This window comes from Thermobia domestica, chromosome 1 (assembly GCF_964235325.1).
Source record: "Thermobia domestica chromosome 1, izTheDome1.hap1.1, whole genome shotgun sequence".
Taxonomy (NCBI): domain Eukaryota; kingdom Metazoa; phylum Arthropoda; class Insecta; order Zygentoma; family Lepismatidae; genus Thermobia; species Thermobia domestica.
This window is the reverse complement of record NC_137454.1, coordinates 372,724,377-372,744,657: the sequence shown is the minus strand read 5'-3', so window position 1 is coordinate 372,744,657 and position 20,281 is coordinate 372,724,377. Positions and strand designations below refer to the sequence as shown.

The 20,281-nt window shown below is 35.5% G+C and overlaps 1 protein-coding gene across 1 annotated transcript in view; it reads right to left on the bottom strand.

Annotated features, from left to right (window-relative positions):
* Window positions 1–19,732, bottom strand: part of LOC145664385 (uncharacterized) — a 54,977-nt gene extending 35,245 nt beyond the window's left edge. Inside the window, exon 1 of the mRNA XM_081731051.1 lies at window positions 19,503–19,732. Coding sequence (XP_081587177.1) covers window positions 19,503–19,521 — 19 coding nt within the window. The 5' untranslated portion in view covers window positions 19,522–19,732. The remainder of the gene's footprint in view (window positions 1–19,502) is intronic.
* Window positions 19,733–20,281: the final 549 nt, after the last annotated feature.

Sequence of the window (20,281 nt, the reverse complement as noted above, 5' to 3'; positions counted from 1 at the left end):
CCACTTGGGTTTAATAACTAAGACAAACAAAACACCTAGAAGCTACGACAGACACCTATCTACGGACTATTACCATATTTCACGATATACAGTATTCTGTAACATACGCCTCTTTGAGTCTCCATCATACATAACCCAATTCGTTGTTGGAAACTAAGAAAAAGATGTTTTTCCCCGCTCTACTACAACTGCAGGGATTAATAAGATATTTCAAAGCCTCAATCCTGCCGCCACCGATCCTCCGGATCCTCCGTACCAATGAGATTGAAGAAACAGATCGTTCCAGTCTGCATTAGCTCTATGGTTCTTTGTGGACAAGCATCTTTAATGTTAGGCGACCTTTTTAAGCTAGTCTTCGTTTTTGTTCAATGTTAGTGTTGTCTGGAGATCTTTCCTAACGCATTTTGTATGCCGCTATCACCTTGAATACTGTTTCTCTGGGATCTAACACCCACACACGCTATCATAATACACTATCTCTAACTAATCGCATATCAATGATTTGTCCAGCAATAAATTGCTTAGGTCTTTCATTTAGTGCCACTAGCGTCTAAATAAATCCGCACTACACCGTCTTTTGCACAAAACAATCGCACAATATCAGTGAACAAAAGTTCAGTGTTACTAACTCTGAAATATTACGATTTACAGTACTTGAATATTTCCGTTATTTCGATAATTATCTATATATACAGCCACGTAAAGAAAGTAGGTTTTGCAGTGCTTGGAGTAAAAATTAAGTTAACCAGAGATTGCAGAATGCCTGCATTAAAGGTTGCAATGAAGCTTTTATAATACTTCTAATAAATTTATATATTTATCTCAGATTCGAAGCAAATCTGATTATGATTCTTAATCAAGTACATTCCTTATCTTTAAGTAATCAGTTTCCTGTATGTTCCTGTTTCGCAAAATGAGTTTTTTTTTTTTTTTTTTTTTTTTTTAAATGTAAGTTTGTGGAAAGCGTGTACTGCAACAGAAGTACGCTGATATTTCTATTACATGTTGAGAAGTTGTTTCCACCGTAATATTGTAATCACACAAACAAATTGTAACAAATAAATTATTTCATAAATTATTGAGAAAGTCAAGATGGTTGGTATATCAGCACACCGTAAAGTGAAAGGAACGAAATGATAGTGATGGATGGAACATTTAAAATTTGTCCACGTCTATTTTCATATTTATATACATTGCATGGAAAGTATTTCCGACATTTTTTCCATTCCTTTTCTGCTTATTGCAAAGCAAAAGTTAGTCATAGTACACACCCATGCTTCAGCAAATCAAGAAAATAGCTGAAGATTGTTGCTTCCAGTTTCATGTGTAAGAATTTATGACTGACTTTGAACAAGTGGCAATAAAAACTAGAAGAGAAACACTCCAGAAAGTACAATTACGCATTTGTTTGTTTCATTTTATCCAGTCTATATGGAGAAAAGTACAAGATATTGGGTTGGCTCCACTTTACAAGCTGGTAATGATATGAGGAAACGGGTTAGGAGACCAGATGCACTTCCACTCGTTCCTCCTGAAGACATTGCTGATGCATTTCTTCTATATCACGATACACCTGGCATCCTGGAGGCAAGGTTTTCCTAGACTACTTGGCGGCTATTTATGTTAACGAACTGCATGCAACCTTCCACTCGTAAATACAGCAATATTTCAAAGTTTACTTTTTTATTGGATTGTTATTTAACTCCTTACGGTGTACTAATTATATTTTTATTAATGTTTCAGGGTAATAAGAAGCAAATTTGATAATAGCAGCGAAAAAAGCACGAACAATGCCGAGGTTTAGCGTTCCAAGTTTAATAAAAAGTAGACATATATCATCAATATATATGCAGATTCATTCCACTTTTGAAGCAAGAAAAGTCTTAGAAGCGGGTGCTGGAAGCGGAATACGGAATAAGGCCAATCTCGCCATACCTATACTTACCTTTGCGGAGAAGATTGTGAAGATGTTTAGACAATCGCACTCGGGTTCTTAAGAGTAGGTATAGGTGTGGCGAGGTTGGCCTTATTCCGTACTTTAATGCAGTATCTCAATGCATTCATTTGGATAGTTAAAATTACAGTCCAATGAAGACAAGGTGATATTAAGGGTCGCACCTGTATACTAAATTTGTTAAGGTTCATGCCATTATTGTTCAATGCATTTTTTTTATTTATGTGTCTGTGTGTTTCAAATTTGTTCTTGTTTCAGTAAATCACGATTGCACTTGTGCGACTCGCCAAATGTTTCTAACACTGAGGTGCTACCAAAACTTTTCATGCAATTCTGCGAAACAGGAATGGGCAAACTTGGCAACGTTACACACTGATAAGGCATTCTACGAAACAGGAAGTAATCCAGTTTAAAGTTCTGATTCTTAAATTATACAAGATCTTTTACTGTCAAACCTGGGAATCAATTCAAGGGCTATTTAAACTTTTGTCTAAGGTTTCAGCTGTTGAAACTAAGAACCGTAAGTATACAGAGACCAGAGTAACTGTTTTATTTATAACTTTAGTTTTCATCAGGATACATGCTCTATAGGTATTTCTTTGCTTATCTTCTATCTTTATAATCTTAAGTGGTTTGAAAATAATACTGACCTTAATAATCTATCAAAAATTAATAATTGAGTAATTTTGGGTAATGAAAGCAAATAAAAAGTGGTAAAATTTCTTGTAGATATTATAGTATAATTTGACAACAAAAATTACACAGATGCGTATACTATTTCTTCATAAATATGTGAATGATTGTCGCGAAAACTTAAAATACTAGCCTTCCTGCAACTGCCCATTTTTAACAAAATTGTGTAGGTAATATGAGAGGTATTATGGATAAAATGAACGGGTACCTCTCACTAGTAATTTAATATTTATCAATGAAAAAATAACATAATAATGGATGAAATAGTATTAAATAATTAACCCTTTTAGGATTTCCACCTTTTGAGGTAAATGTTAGATCTTCACTCAAACAGCAACTGCTTCCTTACTATTTATTGTAGTATCATGGTTCATACCTCGTTTTCTTTTTTAGGATCATACTTTCCACGGTTATCTTCAATTGTCCGTATTATACAACAGAAGCGGAAAAATCTGGAAAAAAACCAGGAGATTTTTGCGAAAAAATATTTCGAAATTTTTTCGCCCCTCTGGCCCAGGAATGGGCTCAGGTAGGAATATGAATTTTAAAAAAAAATACGTTGTTATGTACATAATTACAACCTTGTATCTTGAAAGGTGAGGTCGGGAGAATTTTTTGAAAGTCTGGAGGCGACCCATTTTTCACATATACGTATATATGTATACGTATATATATAATATTTAAAAAATGTACTGTATCATTACTACTTGACCTAAGGTCATGGTTCAAATGCCATTTTTCTTCAATGAGCCCTTTCCAACGGTACCACTCACACCTCACCATATCATACACCTGGACTGGAAAAATCGGGAAAAGCCGGAAATTTTTCTTAAAAAAAAAACTCCCTCGGAACACTTGCGCCCATTGGGTCCGGCCCTCGTTTCAAGTAGGAAACTGAAAACGGTTTCGGAAATACCCAAAAGTACACACAATCCGTATGCAAAGTGTCAATCTGATATCGAAAACTAAAGGCTTGAAAAATTTTCGAAATTTGTCTGAAGAAAAAATAAAAAAAAGTTACGCCTTTCCGCCCCCACTTGTCGCTGCCAAGTTGGCCATCCGGTTCCAAAACGCATCTGAAGTGTTCTTTGGTCCAACCTTTACTTGACCAATAAAAGAAAATCTGCTTAAATACCTGTTATAGAACCTAAATGAGCGGCCAAAGGTATACTACGCCAAGTTATCAAAATACTACAAAAGTTATCAAAATGATTAAAGCATAACACATTTGTACCGTGAGAAAACACTACAGGATGGATACATAAAAGCATTGAAAAGAAACCCATAATGTGCATTGTAATATTCGCAGATACTCGAAAACTACAATGTTAGGCACGGAAACCAAATGTGACAAATTTAAATACGTATGACACTATAAAAGTAGAATATACTCTCTGCTTCATACGTTCCAGCTAATTTCCAACCTAAACATCATCTGCTATTGCATTTGGGTTAGAAAGATTAAATTCTTCAAGTGTGAAACCCGTTGACTGCCTTTGCCATATTTCCAAATTTTCGCCATATTTGAAATAATATATCTCAAAATTCAAGTTCAGTGAAAGACTGATCAGTGATCACGGAATTCAATGCTTGGAGGAAATTCATAATAGTATTTCATTTGCCTTAGAGAGATTTATCAGTCGGTTGTAGCCAATTAGTCAAAGTAATACAAAGGTGCATTTTGAAGCAAAATATAATTTTTTTGTAGTTGAAATATTTAAAAAATATCTCTCTTTTACGATGAAAACGGACTGTATAATATGCAGATATTTCTGATAATCGTTCAGTGGATATTCATTATATCTGCCCATTTCATACAAAATGAATATGCCGGTGTTATACGCAATTACAAGGTTTAGTAATTCTCAACAAAACAGTTAGAACATAACCGGGCAACTCCATCCTTTGTTTGCTGTGCACTGATAACGGAATGTTTATAGATAATGAGTAGAATTTTGTACTCATAATATTATAGTGAGTGAATTCTTTATGTATGTAAAACTGAAATTTACAAACAACAAAATTTCGAAGCAAATAACGACAATAACTTAACTTTGTCCTCCAAAATAACACAATGTGATAAGACAACCGTGCATCCCACTTTTAATTGCTCCACAGAATGTTATTAAGTAACAAATTCAGTTAAAGGTTTAATGTAGTAATTATTAATGCTGAAAAAACCTTAGATCTGCTATCAAACTGCCCATATTACCCAAAATTGTCCTAATGCAACTAGCAGTAATCTATCAAGGTTTGATGATAATGCTCACACTAACAATTTTTCAATAATTCATAATAACGCCAGTAGCGGTGATCTATCGAGATTTTCTATTACCTGACCAGGATAGCAGTGCAGTTTTGGGAGGATGGCGCTGCTGTTGTGTTTACATCAGTTTCTTGGCAAGCGCGGCGGAACAGGAGAGCGGAGAGTTTCACTCTGCAGTGTATCCAACGGTTTTTAAAAGTTGCAGTTTGGATGTTATGTATAGCCTACTCTCTTTCCGCTTAATAAAGAACGCCGTAAGTTATATGGTTGTAGTGAACCATTCCTGCAGTAATGCAGATGTATTGTGAATAGTGATATATGAATGGAAATTACCAATTTAAGAACAACATAACACAATGGACAATTCAGAAAGCTTCTACCGTCTATTAAGCAGATTGTATAAAAATTGATTACGTTTTATTCGGTGTCATTATAAAACAGGAGCACCCTGTAAAACGCTGCTCGCTAGTTTGTTCGCAAGTTAATATGGAGGATGTATTTTTGTTGTAGGGTTTTTTTTTTTTTTTTTTTTTTTGGCTTGCTACTTAAGATGTTCTGCAAATAACTTCAATAACTTTTGAAACTGTTTGTCTTAACTTGAGCCAGGGGCGGATTTAGGCTGAATGTTTCGAAGTTAAATCAAGGTAAGAGTGTATTGCAAAAAAAAATAAATAAATAAATAAATAAATAAATAAAATAAAAAAATAAAGCAACTTTAGAAAAGGAGAAATAGCTATTGTCTGCAATTTCTAGAACAGATATGGCCACCTGCGATTCCAAAGGTGGACATTTTTTTGAGCAAGAACGCCAATGTAAGTAATTTCTTGCAATTTATTGCTTTATTTGACTTCTGCAACATAAAACAAAAAAGTAAGGCCTACCTATTTTAGGTTTTATTTTACATTTATAATACAAAGGTGAAAATTCTTAGGTTTTATTTTTAAAATAAAAAAATATCCCATTCTGGGGGAGGAGCAATCCCCATGGATCTGCCCCTGACTTGAGCATATGCGTGAAGTGGTTTATTACGAACAGGACAAAAAGAACTATGATAGATTGATTACAAGTAATCCGGTTAGAAACACTGCTGCTTGCATTTTAGTTCCAAAACCGGCCGCCCGCACTCGTTCGCTGGTCAGATAATAATAACACCGATAGTAACAATCTGCCAAGAATTGATAATATTACTAGTAATAGTGACGCTTTTTCAAGATTTGATTATAATACTTAAAATAATAATCTGTGAAACATCGATAAGAATACTAGAAGCAGTAATATGTCAAGATTTGATAATAATACTCAGAATAATAAGATATGAAGAATTATTAAGAGTACTAGTATCAGTAATCTGTCAAGATTTGATAATACTGAGAATAATACCTTGTCAATGGTTGATAATAATACCAACAGCAATAATCTGTCGAGCTTTGATAATAATACTGGCAGTAATAATAGTACTGGCCAAGAATTGATATAACACTAGTAGGAGTAAATGTAATTTGTCAAGATTTGATATTGATACTGACAATAATAATGTGGCACGAATTAATAATAATATGCGTACCAATGTTCTGCCGAGAATTGATATCACCGGGAGTAATAATCTGACAAGATTTGGTAATCATACTGGTAGCAATGATTATAATCTGTCAAGTTCGTGGCTTCTTGAAACTGGAAGAAACCAATGTTCCTTATATTTGAGGAATATATATAGGGTGAGGCATTTAAAACTGTTTTTGGAAATATGTGGAAAACCACAAATCGGATTTTTAAAAAGTTGTAACAAAAGTTGTTCGTCTCGAAGGGGAACATCCAACGATACAACACTCGACCCCATGTCCCCCCCTGGTTGGGGGCGGGAGGGGGTCAACTTTGAAACCTTAAATGAGAACCCACATTTTTTTTATTACAGATTCGGATTCTCAGTTTCTCATTACAGATTTTTGGAATAACTACCTTTCTAACCTCTTGAAATGGCGCTGGGGGGATCAACCATGGTGTCATTTGATAGCATTTGCAAAGATATCAAAACTATGTATTTTAATTTCCTTAATCCGATGTGTATTTCTTGAGATATTATTTTTCAACTGTTAGCAACCCATTTTGAATTTTGTTGATTACAACGCTACCTATCACGAAACGAAAAAATGTTCAGTGCAAAAATTATGTATTTTTTCTCGGAAAATCCGAATCTGTAATAAAAAATGGGGGTTCCTATTTAATCTTTCAAAGTTGACCCCCTTCGCCCCCGGGGGCTGGGCAGGATGTCGAGTGTGGTATCATTGGATTTCCCGTTCTAGACGAACAACGTTTGTTACAACTTCTTTAAAATTCGAATTGTAGTTTTCCAAATATTTCCAAAGACAGTTTTAAATGCTTCACCCAGTATATATATATATAATGTTCTGAATATCTATGTAAACTTCAGAGACAAGAAACTGGCTAATATATACCTTATCTATTGTTCAGTAGCCTCATTAGCTACGTCGTGCAATTAGTGCATGCGATCGTGTAAAATACTCAATAATGTTAATAATAATGTTGGTTAATTTAAATGCAATATCTATTTACAACCCCATAACTATATCAATGGGTTTGTGTCTGAGAGATACTACAATTGAAAATCAAACCGAGGACCACACACAGGCAGCACGTTGGTCATTTGGTCACAAATAATAATAATAATAATAATAATAATAATAATAATAATAATAATAATAATAATAATAATAATAATAATAATAATAATAATAATAATAGTTTGTTAAATAAATTTTGAGACAGTGTGCTAGCTCCATCTATAATATAATTACTAGTAATAATAGCAGAGCTCCTTCGTGGCTAAGCAGTTAGCGTACGCGCCTTTGGCGTGGGAGACCCTGGTTTGATTTCTGGCGGGAGCTCATGTGGTCGGGATTCCACTCAAAGCTGTAGGTCCAAGTCTCATATAGCCTTGCTGCTGAAAGGGACATTAAACCCAAAATCAAATTAAATCCAATTAGTAATAGTGGCAACAACAATCATAACAAAAATGCTAAGAACAAATTAGCTAGGATCAGAGCCATAGCTTGTAGGGCGAGCGGGGCGGTCGCCCCGGGCGCTGATAGCAAGAGGGAGCCGAACGAGGAAGAAGGAAGGAAACAAAGTGTTCGAAATGAGTAACGATGCATCGCCCTGAAAATATATTGGTACCCTATTAAATTAATATTTTTTTTCTGTTTGCAAAATTTTCTTGCTCGCTTCGTTCGCAACCCAAACATTTCAATAACAGTCACAACAAGGTTTTACTTATTACTTAAAGGAAGATATTATATATGATTTGTTAATGACGATATAAAAGGAGTTGAGTAATCACTTATAATGTAGGCACCAGCGTTTTCAAGATCAGAAACGGTCAAAATCTGAGATACGTGTTCGGCGTTTTGACTGTAATGCGTTTGCTTAGCTAATCCCGTTTTTCTATCTAATCGGATTAATCACGACGGTGAGAATGAGTGTATGCAAATGAAAAGAGTAAAGAGACACGCAAGCACACGCAAGCTGCTGTTTGGAGGGAATATTAAAAATGAAGGTAAATAAGGTAAATAATATAATTTTCGAGCTTGAAGCAGTTGTAGAGTTGAGTTGATTTAAGTTTAACGTCCCTTTCAGCAGCGAGGCTATATGAGGCGTGAACATACTGATTAACGTTGAATCCGAGCCACATGAGCTCCCGCCGGGAATCGAACCCTTGTCTCCCGCGCCATTGAAGCAGTTGTAGAATAGGGGCTTAAGGGATCAGAACTTAACCTGACGAATTTCGTCTTTTCCAAAGACTGATCACTACCAGTGATTTTTTAAAATTCCATTGACATATGAAATGCTTCCAATTTGAAGGAATTTATTGGGATCATTTCTCCACCAACTACTTGCATCGCCAGGATATATATATATATTTTTTTGGTGCATACTGTATCTAGTTGTGTGATATTTTTATCTATCTACATGTATGTGTGTGTGTGTGTCAGTGTACTTTTAACATGTTAATTAGTAATAAGTAACTTTAAATTCAGGACTTTCATCAGAACTTTTATTCATTAAGAAATTAAGTAGTTACTATAATTTCAAACATATACAGTAGCCAAACTATATTTTGAACTTTAAATACAAACATTAAACATATTTTACACATAAATTGATCAATATTGAGTGACTCACAAAGAAGGCTTCTTCTGAATTTCCTTTACCGTACATTTCACAAATTATTTTTTATCGTAAAAGAATCGAAATTAAAGTTATTAGGGTGGTCACATATAGAATAAAATTATTACAAAAGTTTACAATTATTACTGTAAATTATTACTGTCACATATTTTGAACATTTTTTTCTTAAAAAAAAAAAACAGTTTCTAATGTATGGATATTTAATTTCTTATCAATAGTATGAAACATTGTAAATAGTAGTAAATTTCCATAACTGTTCTCCAAGTGGACCTGTATACAACCAAAGGTAGTTTTGTCAAGTTTAAAACAGAAAATCAAAGATAAGTCTCTTGAAAACATCTTTTATTTGTAAAAGAATGCATAATGATCGCTTTTGGGTGTTGCAATAGTCTGTCCAAGATGCTTGATAAAAATTCAGCGTAACATAACAACAAAAGGTGTTTCTCTTGTATGTTAGAAAAAAGGTTGGCAAGGTGAATGTAGGGGGCGCCAAATTCTACTTCGCCCCGGGCGCTGTAATCTCTAGCTACGGCTCTGGCTAGGATCTGTATTAGGATACAATTCATCCAATTTATCAAGAAATATTCTGCTAATAGGAAGGACAAAAAATCCTGGGGAAAAAAATCAGAATTATGTTCGCGAGTTGTTGTTAAGTTTATTTTAACGCCCCTTTCAGCAATGAAGTTATATGAGATGTGGACCTACTGATGAACGTGGAATCCGAATAAAATGTTCTCCCGCCTGGAATCGAACCCGGGTCTCCTACGTCAAAGGCGCGTATGCTAATTAATGGTCACGAGATTTAATACTGGAACCCTCAAATTGCCATATATCTCATCCTTTACTTATGCTAATATAAAAATAATAATACGGAGTCATTAATTAATTTTAAAGAAATAAATTTCGTAATATTTACTTATGGAAACTTAGATATTATCCAATTAACAACATGCAATTTATGCTTTTACAGCATTTAATCAGATTGTTATAATGTTTCGCTTTATTTTGTACTGTCTGATCACGGTTGATGTTCAGGTCAGATAACTTATTTGGTTTTCATTATTTAATTAGAATATCATCACTTTTAATGCAACATACATACCTATGATTACATGCACAAGTTATGTAATATATGTATTCCCACCTCACCACGCCCCCTCATATCGTTACACGCGAAAGTCACAACTAGTCAGTCAGCTAAATAAATACCTTTATAACTTGAAACAGCTGCTCCATATTTTTCTTTCTTTCTTTTTATGTTCCGTTTCCAGTTAAGTTGTTACTTTCACTCTAACGAGAAGAATTATGTAACATACAGTTAGAGTATAACAGTCACTATGAACTACTGTCCATGAACCCACGACCACGGACAAAATTAATCTCAGAACATTAGTAATGATTACTTAATAGCCGTGTGGGTGTGGGACTGCTTGTATAAATGTGCATTAGACATTAACTTTTTTTATTACCTGTATTAGACATGTTTCAAATGTACTTTTTCATAGCTTTCTATTGCATTGTTTCAAGGCGACTGTCTCTTTTTGACATGTTGCTTTCCAAGGACAACATTTATATATAGATTCAATGTACTGGAACGGACTCTTGTAATAGTATCACGATATATTTGGCCTAAAATGATTTGTGCCTGTCCTATATGTTTAATAATGATTTTCATTGATCTTCCACAGTGATAAGCAGAAACCAAATCCTAAATAAGACATATATTTCTTAATGTTAGAGTGGCCACGCGTAACGTAGTCGCTACCGCTCTTGATTTTGGTGCGAGTAGTCCCGGGTTCGATTTTCGAAGGGGACATTCGGCTTGACTTGACTTGATTTTGTGTTTAACGTCCCGTTCAGCAGCGAGGCTATATGAGACGTGGAGTTACTGATTAACGTGGAATCCGAACCACATGAGCTCCCGGCGGGAATCGAACCCGGGTCTCCCGCGCCAAAGGCGCGTACACTAACCGCTTAGCCACGGAGGAGCTCGGGAGACATTCGGTCGGAAAGGTGTAAAATACTTTTTAACCCAGTTATTAAGATTTTCCCTGGGATTAATTGAAAGGCTGGGATAGTACTTAACGTAAATACCCCAGGCCATTTCTTCCTCCTCACTTACCCCAGGTAATTCTGGGCTCCGACGGACGTAATCCCTCATACATGAGGGGCTAAATAGCTCTAGATCCCGGTTAGCACGTGCGCATTCGGTGTACGTTTAACCTAAAAGGCATAACTGTGGGAGGTTAAACTAAATAAACTAACATAAATACATTTCAAATTAGAAGTTGCAGATATCGTCTACTTCCGGTTTTAACGTTGATCGCAATAGAGGAAAAAACGGTAATAGACCACAAGAAAGATTTTTTTTTTTTTTTTTTTTTGCGTTGAATTAAGCGTCCCAAGGATATACTTTGTTACCATTCTTGTCCCATTATCATAACCGGAAGTGCTAGAAATCTACTATCACTTCCGGCTTCAATAGTGAGAAAATGTCACGAAATACAAACCGAAGACCTTCATATAGTGTACACGTCACACAGCATATGTTTGTATTATAGGTAAGTGTCTCTTTATGTTTCTATGTCTCCCACGATTTTAGTTCCTGAACATCCGGGGCCTTATGCAAAGTCATTCTGACGCGTGATTAGTGCCATACTAAAGACTTCCAATAACACATGTTTCCTGCAGTAGTGAGCCTTAAGTATGACACTAATCATACCGCAAAAGGACTCTGCATAAGGCAATCTGTTTTTAGTGATTAGGGCATTTTCTTTGAGAGATTCGAGTTCAATTCCTAGTAAAAATGCATCTAGTAGTTCCCACAAGTAGGGATTACGACGAGGGCCGGATTTCCCAATAGGTCCCTGTAGGCCCGGGCCTATGGGCGCAAGCTCCCAGGAGGCGCACTTCCGAGAGAAAAAAAAATAAAAAAAATATCTAGAAATAAAAATAAATAGCCATAACTTAAAATATTTTTTGAATTGATTAAAAAAAATCAGGCTAATAAAGCATTCTGATTTTGAAGTTTTTGTGTCACGTTATCAAAATACTTCATGTAAGCTGTGTTTCTGAGATTAAAACTATTTTATAATGTATTACAGAGTTTTTTTTTTGTTTCATTTATTTGCCCAAATGGCTAAATTGAACAAAACCAAAGTTATTCACCGATCTTTAGTTAATACATTAACGGTATTTTGTTAAGCCCAGAACCAAGTAAATTCCTCAAAAAACTTGCAATGGTAAAATTGCATCGTGGCGTGGTGTTTAAGCAATTAAAATATTGGCCTGATATAATTTTTTAATAAAGGTTTTTAGTAACCAGACTAGGGGGCGGAAAAAATTATTAGGCCTAGAGGCGCCAAAATGCTAAATCCGACCCTGATTACGACCCAAAGTACATAATTGAAATTATAAGTGAATAAGAAACGAAAAGTTGATATGTTTGAACAATTTCTATCTAAAGTTTTGCAGTGATAAAAAGTATGAAAACAATGTTTTATCGAAGGTCGTACTGAGAGATTTTTGGATGTTTCACCACTGAATAGATTTGAAAGGAGCATTTTGAAAAGGTTCGAGTATTTCGAAACAATTTAATGAAAATCCATAATGGTTCATAGGGGATTGAGTTATTTGAATATATATATATTTTAGTTTAGATAAAATTCATTTCATAAAAATTCTTCATAAGAAAGGAACGCAAAACACTAACCAAAGAAAGGAATTCTTAATGATCCTGTTAGACTTCCAAACTATGCTGTATATATGTATTTGAAACCTTATACAATGACTAGTTATGTCCTACCATCAGGCACGCACCTACAATTTTTTGTTTGGAGGGTTTAAAGATTTAGAGGGGCCCAATACTTCAAACCACTACGTCTATGTGGTATTCAACTTGTATTATTTTGCGCCCAAAAAGATAATAAGAAATTGTAAAAGTATCCCCAGCTATATTTTCAGAAAAAAAATGAAAGAACTAGATTGTTAGTTTTAAGAAGAGAAAAAAAATGAAATGAAATCTTTGAGTTTTACGTCCCACGGTTATGCCGGTTAGGCTAAAGGAGACGGTGATTATGAGAGATGAGTGAAATGAAGGAAGTGGGAGGAAACGGGAGAACCCCGAGAAAACCCACGCACACGGTGTTTGTCCACCACAAAGTTCACTTGGCGGGGGCTGGGATCGAACCCGAGACCCCAAGCACCTCAGGTGAACGCTCTACCACTGAGCCACCGCGCCCCCCTTTTAAGAAAAGAGTACAGATGAAGTGTAAGATCAATTTTTTGTGCTACATCAATCATTTCTCTGATAAACAAGGATAGTTTTATTAAGAAAGTGTACAAATATATATTGGCTTATGAAGTTTGGGGAGGGGTCCAGACTCGTGAATCCCTGCCTATCATCTATTTGTCTGTGGATAAATTTGAGAGCAAAACCAGTACCTAGACAAAGAAGTTTATTCTATATGGATTCAGGGTCAGATACGATATAGGATCCATCTCTTCCCTCAACCGGAATTGATTTAAGAGGATTAATTAATTCCTTCCGGTTTTATCACTGACAGTATTATTCACGAGACGAGACGAGATGAAAAATAAAGCTTTCTGTCTCTCTTCTTAAATTTTTCTGTAAGTCTTGTCTCGTCTCGATTCTCGAAGAATTATTTCTTTTTTTATCTTGATTTTTGAAGATTTTTTCTTCTCTTGTTTCGTAAATAGGGAAAACATTATGCTCTGATTTCTTTCTTTCATTTCATCTAGAAGCTACCTGAATCCTTCCGCATCACAAAGTGTCCACGGAGGATGGGATATAACAACATTTAATCATATTATTATTGGAATAGATTATGTATTGACTAGCTTATCTTAAAACGTTGATAAATGCTTTTGATTGTAATCCTACAAGCACTTTTCTCCATTTATAGTTTGTTATAATATGAATCGTATAACAACACTAAAACAGTGTTTGGGATCTAAAACTTGGGTAAAAGTTTGTTACTCACGACACTCGAGATATATCTCGCCTTGCATGAAGTATAAGACGAGAACTGTCATTCTCTTGTCTCCTCTACTTACCAAGACGAGATGGGAAGTTTTTCCTCTTGCGGGCAACACCAATCACTGACCAAAATGGTGCAAAAATGATAATTGATGGCATGAAATATATTTATAATATGTAGTAACTGCTGATAAAACTTATGAGCCATGCAACTGGGAGGGGGTGAAAAAAGCAAGATTGAGGGAAGAAACCGAAGTAACATAGAACCAATCTGGTTTCATGCCAGACCGAATGTTAACGGATGCAATATTTGTATTTGCGCTTAAGGTGCTAATGGAACAGTACAGAGAACGTTAGAAGGACTTTCATATGTTTTTCATCGAACTAGAGAAAGCGTCTGATAGAATGTCACGGGGTATTATTTGGTATACACTGAAGAAGAATGATATTCCAGATATATACATATGTAAAATTCAAAATATGCGTAATGGGTGCAGAACAGGAGTGAAGAGTGCGTGTGGAATAACAGAAGTTCACAGTTGAAGTGGAACTTCACCAGGGATCTAGTCTTAGCCCATACCTTTTTGCAATTAAGATATACGAAATTACAAAGGATATCCAAGAGCTAGCATATTGGAATATGCTATTTGCGGATGGCATCGTGCTAGTGAGTAAGACTAAGGCAGCACTGCAAGGGAAATTAGATGTCTGGAGAGGGGTATTGGAGACCAAAGGGCTTAGAATTAGTAAAACCAAAACAGAATATTTACATTGTGCTTTCAGGAAAAATGTAATCGAGGATACAAGAATACGATTGAATGAAGAAAAGATGGTAATGATGAAACTCAAGTACTAGAGATCAATACTGCAGAAAAATATGCGAATACAAAAAGATGTGAACAGCAGAATTAGAAGAGGTTGGATGAAATGGAGAGAAAGTACAAGGTATTTAGGGTACCTATACGCTTCCAAGGAAAATTTTATAAAGCAGTAGTGAGACCTGCCATATTATGTGGAACGGAATATTGAGCGATGAAGAAAAGAGAAGAACCGAAGTTGCATGTTGCGGAGATGGAAATGCTGCAGTGCATGTGTAGAGTGACGCGTAAGGACGGAATTAAGAATGAAGTGATCCGGGGAACAGTAAAGGTGAGACCAGTAGTAGAGAAACTGCAAGAAAGTAGACTAAGATAGTTTGGGTGTGAGAAGAAGACCTTTGAAATACGTAGCCCATCGAGTAGATGCTATAGAAGTGAATACGAAACGAACCCGATATGAAACAAGATAGAAATAGGTGAGGACAGCGATCCGGAAAGTCGATTCTAGCGAACTGCTTAAAACAGGCTTAGAAGAATAAGAGGACTCAGTGTCCCGATTATAAGTTCCTCCTCTTCATTATCACCCTATTGAAATTGGAAATGATAGAAATCTGTCATTTCAGACAACATTGATGATAAAAAAAGAAAAAAAAAAAAAAAAACAGGGATTATTCTTACAGACCTATGCAAAAATATATGTGATTGTCCGGTATTCAAATCTACACCATTGACTTCGTGTGCTTCAAAGTAATTTTATCGAAGAGACCATAGTCTGGAAGAGACTATAGGTTATACAGAACTTTTTTGGTTTGCATCCTAAAAGAAGAACGGGGGGGGGGGGGGGAAGCTTAAAAGGGGAAGGCGTGGTGTAAAATTTATATACAGAAAAAAGAAACCGACCATGTGACGATTTCTTCATATTAGGAAGATGGAACTCAGTATGTGATTTTTTTTTTAAGTTGATATACACATAGTACCACTTAAAATTTGGAAAAACACACTGCGGGTAAAAGACACTCCTATGAAGTAGGGAGGGAAATAAACGTAAAAATAATCGAAAGTGATAGATGTTAGTACGGAATCCATAGTTTCGGGTTGCTATACTGATTAATGACATTCCGATGACATTTAAACCTAGGTTTTGTCAAGAACATGCTTCTTTGCTGATATTTATTCTATTTATTTTTTCTTGGCAGAGACAACGCCAGAGGCGTTACTTTTCATTATTTATTATACCCAGTTCTTATTCTTTGCCAGAGGCAACGCTGAAGGCGTTGCTCTTCACGCAGTGGTTAATAAAACTGCAACATCTTTAACTGGTTCACCCTAATCGAAGAAGACCACATACTCACAAGTTAACGGAAACGATTAAGAACATCTTTTGAAATACAAAATTCAATAATATAATGTATTACAATTTATGAGGTCGCAGTTGCTCAGTGGTTGAGTACTGACCTCTGGCGCGTGGGATTTGGAGTTCGAACCAAGCTCGTGCATATGGATTTCCTAGTGGGCAAATAACGAATGCGTGGGCTTTCTGGGGATTCTTCCACATTCTTCATTCCACTATTTTGTTCAATGTCATGATTACCGTCTCTCTTTAGCCTAGGAACATAAACGTGTAACATTAAAAAAAAAAAAAAAAAAAAAGAAAAAGGAAAGAAACTTTTTATCTTCTGTATTTGTAATTCCGTACAATTGGAAAAGAATAGCATGAATTTTAACTCTTCTTTGATTATATACGTACATATAGGATGTCTCAAAAGTTCCCTGACATAGGGTAATTCTGTTATTATCAGAGTTACAACAAAATGTAAGAGGGGCTCGAAGTCAGAGTTACACTTGGATAGGTTCCTTCGTCAGTGATAGAGCGCTTACCTCTAGTGCGTGGGAGCCCTGGATCGATTCCCGACCAATAAGCTTGTGGTAGACAATATCGTGTCCAGGGCTTTTCTCGGGGGTACTCCCGCTTCCTCCTACATTCACATTCCACTAATTTTTCCATCATTATTCACTTGTTTTACCACCGTCTCCGTTATATTGCCGACCATAAGTATGGGACGTTAAACTGAAAGATTTTCGAGCCCTGTGTTATGCTATGTGGGTTTGGTACACTCACCATTTTTAATAAATAAAACAAAAAACATGAATAGCTTCAAAAAGTTAGGAACTAAGTCAGGTTACGTGTGTTCTAAATATTGTTAGAAGCAAGAATAGAATAATATATTTTTAAAGTAGTTTTTTTTGCACATTTCAAGTATACGTACGTATCTAGAAAGAGATCCGAATGTCTAATAATTGTTCACTTCAAATTTCGTATATAACAAAATGCATGGAAACAGTTATGAATGCTTTTAATAACGTTTTACAGCTACTATTTGGCAGGGGTGGATCCAGGAGGGGAGGGGCGATCAGGATGATGGCCCCTCAGACGAGGGAACTTTCTTATTTTATATATAAATAAAACCCATCCCAGAGTTTGAAGCTCTTAAAAGTAGCTCTAAGTTGCAGTATTACTACCCACCTCTTCCCCCTTACAAGTCCGCCCAGGATCCGCCCCTGCTATTTGGCTCAATTCCTAAACTTATTTTATCTTCTTCATTGTCATCAAGTTATTAATTGAGACTATAAAAAAATAGAGGGAAGGCTTAATGAAGGCTCTACAGCAAGATCCCGGCTTCGGTATCTAGTAGGAGAGAATTGAAACATTTGAACGCATCACTGTTGCTCGCAGTGGCGGATCTAGAACGTTGCCAGGGGCTACCCGCCCAGTTTTTTGAGTGACAAAAATAATTTAAACTAATATATATATATATATATATATATATATATATATATATATATATATATATATATATATATATATATATATATATATATATATATATATATTAAGTTTATAGTTTCTTGTGTATCTGTAATATTGTCCAAAAATAAAATACTTGGAAACCCATAGACTACAAGAGCTTAACAAAAATGAAAATAAAATTAAGTCCTTCAGTTTAACGTCCCACAATTATCCATGATTAGCTGAGGAAGACGATGATTAAAGTAAGTGAATGATGATGGAAGAATTGATGGAATAATAACCCACGGACACGATGTTGTCGATCACAAACTTACTTGGACGGGTTCGAATCAAGGACACACGCAGAGGTAAAGGCTCTACGATTGAGCGACCGTGCCCTCGGAAACTTAACAAATTTAGATAAGAAGAATTAGTATATGTCGGTCCTTGCCAATAATAATGATAGTTGTATTGCTGAAATAGATTGATCTATACGTGGCTACTTTTAATTCTTTCGATTGGTGCTCACATTTCTTTACTTATAAGATAAATGACGACAGTTCCTAAGAAGGGGAGGGACGGGGACTTTGTCCCAAAAAGGCCTGAAATAACATTAACGGTTGCATAGGTTAATAACTACAACGACAACATTTTATATTATTATTATTATTATTATTATTATTATTATTATTATTATTATTATTATTATTATTATTGAACATTTGACCTACATATTGTATTGAAGAAAACTTAAGGTGAACTGCTTAAGTTTTTGTTTATCTCTTTCAAATGTGCTTAGTAATATTGACCAAAGGAGAGAGACAGAAACATCCAATGCGTGGTGAGCAGTTATTAAAAGCCCCCAATCGATGCTTAAACCCCTGAACACCCATGTAATTAATAACAGGGGTGCACCCGATCCGGACCCCACCTCATAACTCAAATGCATTAGAACATTTTTTTAATAAAAATATAGTAATTTAAAAGAGACATTATTGATGTAACCTTATAACCAAAGGATTTGATCTTACACTTCATCTGTACTTTTGCTTTTCATACACTGAAAACAATCTAATTCTATCCTTCCACCCCCCCCCAAAATATAGGTAGGAGTACTTAAGAAGTACTTATAGTCTTTTCTGATGCAGAATGACACCTGTTCAATAATATAGACATAATACCTTGTAGTATTGAAACCCCCAAGCATTGTACCCCTCCCAACAAAAATTTCTGGGTGCGCGCCAGAGGCGGATCTTGAAGGTAGAAACTAGGGGGTTCGCCTAGAACCCAGACTATGATAGTTATATCATGATTTTACTGTAAACTTTCAAAAATGTAAAAAAATAATAGCTTCAGTGGCGTATTTACGATTTTGTTTCGGGGAGGGCTTTGCTAACTTTCGGGGGGGAGGCTTTGCCTGAAAATGTAAAAATTCTGCAAGATATTTCATATACTTTACTATAGTAAGTAAGATTTTGGGGAGGGGGGCTTAAGCCCGGAAGCCCCCCTAAATACGCCACTGAATAGCTTAAATTATTATTGTCACTCAAAAAAAACTGGGGGAGCCTATGCCCTCGCGGTCCCGGGCTAAATCCACCAGTGGTGGGTGCATGTCAATGCTATGACATGTTTATTTATTTATTGATTGATTGTATACATAAAGAAAAATAATAAAAAGGCTCATAAGTACCACTGTATTGTTTGTTCTCATCTATAGCGTCACACACAAACTATTTATTAAAAAAAAAAAAAAAAACAATAAATAAGAAAAAACAATGTACCTAAAATTGCGATCCTCATCCTGGACTGGAGTTCGTTTTATCAATTCGCCACAAAATCACTCATAAAATAATTTTAAGAAACAGCACACGAAAGCACTATCCAGAGCACTTAATTTTTTTTTTTTTATTACCACACACTTAACCAGAGACCAAGAGGAAGACTGGAGTGTAACCTTGCGCGGCTGGAACCTTTATAGAATTGCTGAGTGCAACCAAGAATGGAAAGTCTTTTTAACACTGTCAGTAAGTGAATGACTGAGAGAGTGAATGTGTGATCTCTCCGTATGTATGTGTGAGAGAGAGGGAGGGAGAGAGTAAGAGAGAAAGAGAGAGATGAAGTGTTGCTAAAAACAGGCCGCGGCGCCACTCTGTGGCAAGCAAACGCGCATTGTGGTCACCGGAAGTCAAATCTCGGTCGTTTGCTGAAATTGTCCAGTTTAGAGGCTATTCCTCCAGTGACCTGATGACTGTCGCTAGCTATCCTCTCTCTTTCCTTCAGTTTTTTTTCTTTTGTCTTAATATTTGTTAATCGTGCATGACCTGTGATGATTCCAATCTCTGACAATAAGGTAATAGTTTATGAGAAAGTTCTCCAGCAATTTTCTTTTGCTCATTTTTTATTATTATTGCTATTATTTAAGGTTATATACTACGAAAGAGACAAGATTATACCATACTACAACGTAACGTGCGTGTATAAAGAGGCGAAAAAAAAACTTTCACTGAATGTGACATAATTCTAAAATATTATTGGTGTTTAACGAAAAAAGTAAAAGAAA